This window comes from Syngnathus leptorhynchus, chromosome 18 (assembly GCF_054491065.1).
Source record: "Syngnathus leptorhynchus isolate UIUO chromosome 18, UIUO_Slep, whole genome shotgun sequence".
In the NCBI taxonomy this organism is placed as follows: domain Eukaryota; kingdom Metazoa; phylum Chordata; class Actinopteri; order Syngnathiformes; family Syngnathidae; genus Syngnathus; species Syngnathus leptorhynchus.
In genome coordinates this window covers 5,363,977-5,370,768 of record NC_141212.1, presented here as the reverse complement: position 1 = coordinate 5,370,768, position 6,792 = coordinate 5,363,977, and the positions used below count along the sequence as shown (strand labels likewise).

The window sequence follows — 6,792 nt, the reverse complement described above, 5'->3', positions numbered from 1 at the left end:
TTCTCCATCCCCACCATTTCCTCTGAGTCACCCTCCGATGCTTCATCATCGCCCCCCCCCCCCTCATCCATCTCCTCCTCTCGTGTCCTGTTCACTCCTTGTCGTTTCTCACTCCCTAAATTTCCGTACCTGTCATCAATGATATTGTGAGGATGTATTTTTAAAAAGCCAAGGGCTTGTATCACAAACCTCAACCCCCCCCCCCCCCCCCCCCCCACACACTTTAGATTTGATTATATAACTGCGTCCCCATGGACCTTGAGGACACTGCAATCTAATTTTATCTGGCGATAGTGATGATAGGAGCGTGTGTAGATGCTGCATTTTATAAAAAGAAATATCAGATTATCTCTGATGCTTTCCGATAGGGACATGGCCGACTAAAATGTCCTCATAAATTTTGTCGGTCGCACTGACACAATTCATTAAAAATAAATGATCATTTCATATTTTAGCATGCTACTTCAAAATTTACTGTCAATATTATTATTATCATTATTATTAATAATTATTATTGTATAGTGCTTGGTCATTTGTCTTTCTGTGCCAGAGAAATACCAGCAAACCCCTCCAAGTTTTTTAGCTGAATAACTGAATCGTAATTGGACGTTCGTCTAACAGCGCCACCCGTTGGTCAAAAAGTAGTACTGCTGCTCCTGTTCTTTCTTGCAAAATTGGTGCAGTCAGGTCAATGCCGACAGAATATATGAATTGCGTTTTGTTTTTTTTGGGCACTTAACCAGGAATTGTTTTAGTCTGTCTAAATATATAATCAGCTATAAAAAAAAGTATGTTTATTTTCATAAAATACAAACTCTGCTGAAGGAAATAAATTGTGCAACACACAGCTGGCCGTGACCCAAGACGAAGGGAAACACGGGTACAGAATGCCTTCCAAGACTGGCAGATGGAGAGTTATTTCTGTCACACAAACAAAAAACAGAAAAATATTTCAAGTTTTGTCACTTCAGACATCAATTTAGGAGTTGAACAGGGTACCTTTTTTTTGGGTTTTGCTTTCTCCTTTCCTTTGGTTTTGGGCTTAGGCGCAGCTTCATACTGTTCTTTGACAAACGTATATACTTCACCGTCACCAAACGCCGTGGCTACGTCAAGACAGTTTTGTTCTAGAAGGGAAAGAAATATTTAGTTCATTATTTTATCGAAATCTTTCATAATACTAAATTCATAAAGAATTCTGAAATGCAACTCAACCTGAAAACACAACTTATTTCACTCTACTTATAATTAAAAGTGAGAGTCACACCGTTCTTGTTCTCCGATAAGATATCGGCACCAGCCGTAAAGAAGAACTCGACACAAGGGAGATGAAGGTTCTGGATAGCCACCATAAGGGGTGTGGTCCCAGTGATGGTCTGAGCGTTTATGTTGGCACCGGCCGCAACCAGGAGTTTCAATATTTCCACATTGCCAGCTTGAGCAGCATGGTGAAGCGGCGTCCACAAGAACTGGTCACGTATATCCACAGCCGCGCTGTTTGGAATACAACCGTACCATGATTTCATTGTAGAAAAAAGTATTAGGGTCTTCAATTATCCGTTTGCCAAGTGATAGAAGACGAATGATCCTCACCTTTTTTTGAGAAGGTACTGAGCCACTTCGTAGTTTCCGATTGAGCAGGCCACCATCAGCGGGGTCTTGTAATACGGATCTTGAATATCGACAGGGATCCTTTGACTAAAAGCCTGTTCCAAAGCCTCGATGTCGCCATTTTTCACATGGTAGTTGATATTAACGTATATCTTGTCAGGCTTCTCTGTGTACCATGAAGTGTCATCAACTACGGGATGTTCTGGTGGAAGATCTTGGTCCAGTTGTCGGGTGTCTTCGGTATTGTAGGTCTCCATCATGTATTCCGGTGGGCCTCCATCCTCTCGCCGGAGCTTGAACTCCGGTGGGAGGGTACAAATAGGTATAGGGAGGACAAATTTTGGCTTCTTCTTCCCTTTACCTCGCTTCCTATCCTTTTTCTTTTTGGGGATATAGGAGAGGAGGAGGAACGGTTTCTTTATGTACTTGATACCTTTGATAAAGTCACTGATGTTAACTGTACGATCTCTCCCGGCCCCATGTAATGAAATGATTAACTCAAGTTGCTCTTCGGTGACTGGAGCACCTAATGATCTTAAAACTAAGGCAAATTCTTCTGCGGTAACCTTCGCAGAACCTTCAAAGGCTTCCATTAGTTCGGGTTCATATTCGTTCGACCAGTCATGGAGAGTCAGAGCCCATAAGTCTGTCAGGATAGTCGCATCAGCGGCGTCTTTGGGCTTCGGTTTCTCAGCTTTCTTCAGCTCCTTGACAGCTGCTTTGTGACCAGCATCTTTGGCAATCTGTCGTGGAAGTAAACCGTTCAGGTTCTTTATTTTGCCGTTGCAACCTGAACATAAAACATAGCATTACGTGTTTTTTTTTGTTTTTTTTTGTATCATTATTGTGAAATACCTCAGACAATTAGCTTCATTTTTTTTCTTGTCTTTATTTGGAATATATTTAAAACATAAAAGGAGGAAGAAAAAATTCAATTTAAACTGCCATATTTAATATTTAATAAACAAAAAAAATAAAATAATAATTGATTAATTAATTAATATCTGCATCGCAATGTGGAACACAAAATGATCAAATCTGTGACGTGTGTCTCTATACCTCTTTGAGCCAGGAACCTGCAGCAATTGACGTTGCCCGTCGCGGCGACAAGGTGGAGGGCCGTGCACTCATCCACATTAATCACACTCATGTCTGCTGAGAATGCAGACAGCAACACAATCACCTAGGAGACACACAACACCACACACAAACAAAAGAGCATGATTTAAATTAGAGTCTAACTACAGTAGAAGTTGACATTCACCTCAAAAAAGCCTCCCATGGCAGCATAGTGCACCGCTGACATGCGTTTCAGATCCAGGACGTTGGGGTTTGCCCCTCTTTTTAGAATTTCCCTGACAAGCTCCAAGGATCCAGATTTGCAAGCCTCCATCAATGCTGTCACGCCGGTTTTCTAAGGAAAGGAGATTATTAATGCAAACACCCCAAAACCCTCTAAATCTATGTTGTAGATTTTTAAGCAAGCCTTCTTATATGTTTGTACAGTCCAGTTAAGTCTAAATTTAGTTCCAATTTTCACTGTCGCATATTTGGTGGTTTTCCATGAGTTTTCACATGGCTTGATAAAAATTGGGAAATGCTGTTTTGAAAGTTTTTTGCCGGAACGTCCATGCTAATTTATTTGAGCCTCTCTATGCTGTTTTGAATTATGTTAGGATTAAGATAGCATACATTTTTGTTCAGATAAAATAACATGGCTTGGTTGAACAAATTGGTTTTAAAAATTACACTTCTTTTTTTGTGTCAATTTTACAAAAACAAACATGTAAAAGTGACATGTTTGAATATTTGTTCAAGAAAGCGGGAGAACAATTGCGAATGAAGACTTAAAAATGTGTTTCACTGTGATATGTTTAAGTGTGTTCTAAGAAGTTCAAATGTGTTATCAGCATGTCGGAAGAATATAACTATTAAAACCTGTTGATTTTTTTTGCAGATTTCAGCTATTGTTTGATTGTCTGGAACATATTCCTGAGCTAAACAAGAGAGTGCCGTCAACAATTAATGGTGAGTACAAAAAACATTTTTTTATGAATCCTGTGACTCCATCTAAATATGAACCTTATCTGTTGCGTTGGGATCGGCCCCTTTCTCCAACATCATTTGACACATGTGAGCGCAGTCTTCGGCATGTTGACACATCAGTTGAAAAACGTGATTCCCTTGCGAGGACACATTGTTGACGTCTGCCTGATACTCGAGCACCGTCTGGAGGCAACGTGTGTGGCGCTTTGTTGGGTACATGCAGTAGAACAGAACCCCTAAAGTAGAGGGCGAACGACAAACAGGTTCAGAAATGGACTTTTCACCTTTGGTAAATTGTCACTCACAAATCATTCACTGCCATTGACGGCTATAGCCGTCAATAACTAATTTACCGTATTTTCCGGACTATAAGGCACATCTAAAAACCTTAAATTTTCTCAAAAGCCTTATAGTCTGGTGCGCCCTATATATGAACGAAATTCCTAAATTTAAACTGGCCCGAAGCATTGTGTCATGAAATCAATCATAAATGGCCCGCTGAAGACTATGAATCATGAATCAAAAAGACTATGGATCATTATTTTGTGATTATATAGTAATTTGTTGCATCTGAAGTTGAAATAAAAAAAATAAAATGGAGAATGATTTGATTTGGATTAAAAATCTGACATGATGCTTTAATGGTGCGCCCCTTATAGTCCGGTGCGGCTTATATAAGGACAAAGTTTTAAAATGGGCCATTCATTGAAGGTGCGCCTTATAGTCCGGTGCACCTTTTAGTCCAGAAAATACGGTATTGTTCAACTATTAAAGTTTCGCAATACATGTAGATTTTCATGTTCATGTAGTCTCAGTGAAAACTGTAATACAATGCGACAAATAGAGGACATTCATTTTAGAAAAGAACAGGCCTAGCGATCAGGTTACTCCATGAGATTGATCTGTAATTACCTCTACCGATACTCATACGCTTACTCTGGATTTGATTCTGTTCTTCATCAGACACTTCAATAAAGTGTAATTTTCAGTCGTCATTAATAACACCAATGCTATTTTGATTCATCAAAGTGACAGATTATAAATGGTCCCAAAGATGAGCTTTAGGCTCTCTTACTGAAACCGTCTGGGTTGCCGCAGCCTCATCAATATCTAAAGCGACTCGGCATGCATTTTGATGAGCTGAATAGCCGGGAAGAGCCTTCAAATTAACCTATTGATCTCAGAAGATGGAAAATGCATCCATTTAGGAAACCGATCCTTTGTGATCAACCTCGAATTTAAATGCCGTGGCCTAATCCCAAACCAATTTATTAAATTTTGGTGTTAAAGACTAGCATTACAGGCCAGTTCATTAGGTACGCTAACAGTCTAATCGTGCACATATTTAGTACATTTTATTCAACTCCATCAGTTCGACCACTCAACCTTACTAGAAAGATTGAAGTAGTAAAAACAAATGTTAATCCAGCATTCCAAAGAAAAATCATTTATATCAATAAATTCATTGGAAGATAATTTTTATTAGTTTAAAAAAGAAGTTTTGACTGTCCAGTTGTGGAATTAACAGACTTTGAAAGCTACTGTACAAAAAAAGCTTTTTAGTGGACTGGACATTTTATATTTGTCAAATCTAGAGTCCATCTGTTGAGGTCCGTTAAATTGAGATTCTACTATTTGAGTATATTACTCACCTTGTCCTTCTTCATCTTGGAGGCTCATATCAGCATCGTGGTCTGCCAACATTTTCACGATGCCATCATTGCCCAGCTGCATTGCTAACATGACCGGCGTGTGACCCTTCTTATTCTGGATGTCAGGGTGCGCTCTCAGGGAGAGAAGAAACCTGGTCAAATCTGGGAAAATATTGGCGATATAAATTTGCCATGTGACATTTTGTAATGAAGTATGGATTTTGTTCAGATTATTCCAATATCAGAATAGAAAGTGTTACAGAATAATCCCAAAGTGTTAAAAGTGGTATAGTGAAATGCCAAGGTTGTAATGTGACAGAGCAAGAAATCATCACCTTGATTGTTGGATTCGACCGCCATGTGAAGTGCCCCAGTTCCATTCTGTGGCTCTGTGAGATTAATGAGGTTTTCCACCCCAAGGCTGACCATCTCCTCAATTTGTGCCTCATTATTTTCATGGATGTATTGCAACAAGCGATAGATCTGCAGCACCTGCAGGCGGTTGTCTACCTCACTTCCAGTCATGCTTGCGTTGAACACAAACGACCAGAAATGACAAGAGCCTCAAAACCTGTTGACGAGATGCAGAAAAGTAATGAGTTATTATCAAGCGACAATAATCAAGAGAAGGAAACATATCGTGATGCATTGTGGGGGGTTTAAATTGCTCTCTAATAGATCTGTCTTGGTACTACAACAGAAATGTGGTTTGGGGCAAAAGAATCGTGACTCTTACGTCGAGAAATATTGATCAAATAATCAAAAATTGAGTACTAATACCGCTATTGGTACCTAGACTTCCTCTAGTGGTAAACAAAAGAATTAAAAGCTCAATTAGCGTATAGTCGCTTAAATTTGTACTTTATATCTAGTACAGTATATTTTTAAGTACACTGCAGTCATATTTAACTTTTTACTTGGGTATGAATTGTATTATAGTCATCCACAATTATTTTTTTTAGGATTAAAATGTTTTCCTTATTTTTGACTAATGCTAACTAAGCTACTGTATTTTAATGTTGGCCATTGTGGTTAGTATTTTTAGTTTTATTTTATTAGGTGTAAAAAAAAAAAGGTTTGGGAACTACTGACTTATTATTATGTGCTGATTATGTAGTCTTACATAAAATAAATGACTGCTTTTAGAAATGCATATATGATCAGGTCATATAAAAAAAGCATTACACACATATAATGCACATAGTATAACTCAACTTTGACCTGCTGAAGTGGCAGTGATCAACTTGTTTAGAGGTAAAAGGGTCATTTCATTTTCTTTTCTGCATAATGAGTATATTTAAATCTAGCGGTATGAGGATCATTTTTATAGTGGAATTTAGACTAGAATTGTTTACTGGCCGAATAGACATTTCTGCACAATTGTTGTACGGAGAAATCGACGCAAGTCCGTGATACATTAGAAGGTGACGTCATGTTCATAAAACTCTATAACACAACTTTACTCTGCCGTAAATAACAGCGT

The 6,792-nt window shown here is 38.6% G+C and overlaps 1 protein-coding gene across 2 annotated transcripts; it reads right to left on the bottom strand.

Moving 5' to 3' along the window:
- Positions 1–779: 779 nt before the first annotated feature.
- On the bottom strand, positions 780–6,656 carry ankef1a (ankyrin repeat and EF-hand domain containing 1a). 2 transcript variants are annotated; one of them, XM_085937815.1, is made up of 10 exons: positions 6,525–6,656; positions 5,645–5,880; positions 5,310–5,471; positions 3,694–3,893; positions 2,876–3,025; positions 2,671–2,794; positions 1,594–2,401; positions 1,268–1,494; positions 1,000–1,127; positions 780–921 (listed from the first exon to the last, which is right to left on the bottom strand). In XM_085937815.1, the coding sequence occupies exons 2-10, from the start codon at positions 5,832–5,834 to the stop codon at positions 916–918; spliced, it is 1,995 nt and encodes a 664-aa protein (XP_085793941.1). In that variant the 5' UTR covers positions 5,835–5,880; positions 6,525–6,656; the 3' UTR covers positions 780–915. The 2 variants fall into 2 exon arrangements, with proteins under 2 accessions (XP_085793941.1, XP_085793942.1); XM_085937816.1 differs by having other exon boundaries at positions 6,531–6,654.
- Between the last annotated feature and the right edge of the window lie 136 nt (positions 6,657–6,792).

Coding starts and splice junctions, on each gene's coding strand:
- ankef1a (XM_085937815.1), bottom strand. CDS start 5,834: ATGACTGGAAGTGAGGTAGACAACCGCCTGCAGGTGCTGCAGATCTAT. Junction 2,402..2,670: donor CAGGTTCCTGGCTCAAAGAG/GTATAGAGACAC, acceptor TTTTATGTTCAG/GTTGCAACGGCAAAATAAAG. Junction 1,495..1,593: donor CAGTACCTTCTCAAAAAAAG/GTGAGGATCATT, acceptor TATTCCAAACAG/CGCGGCTGTGGATATACGTG.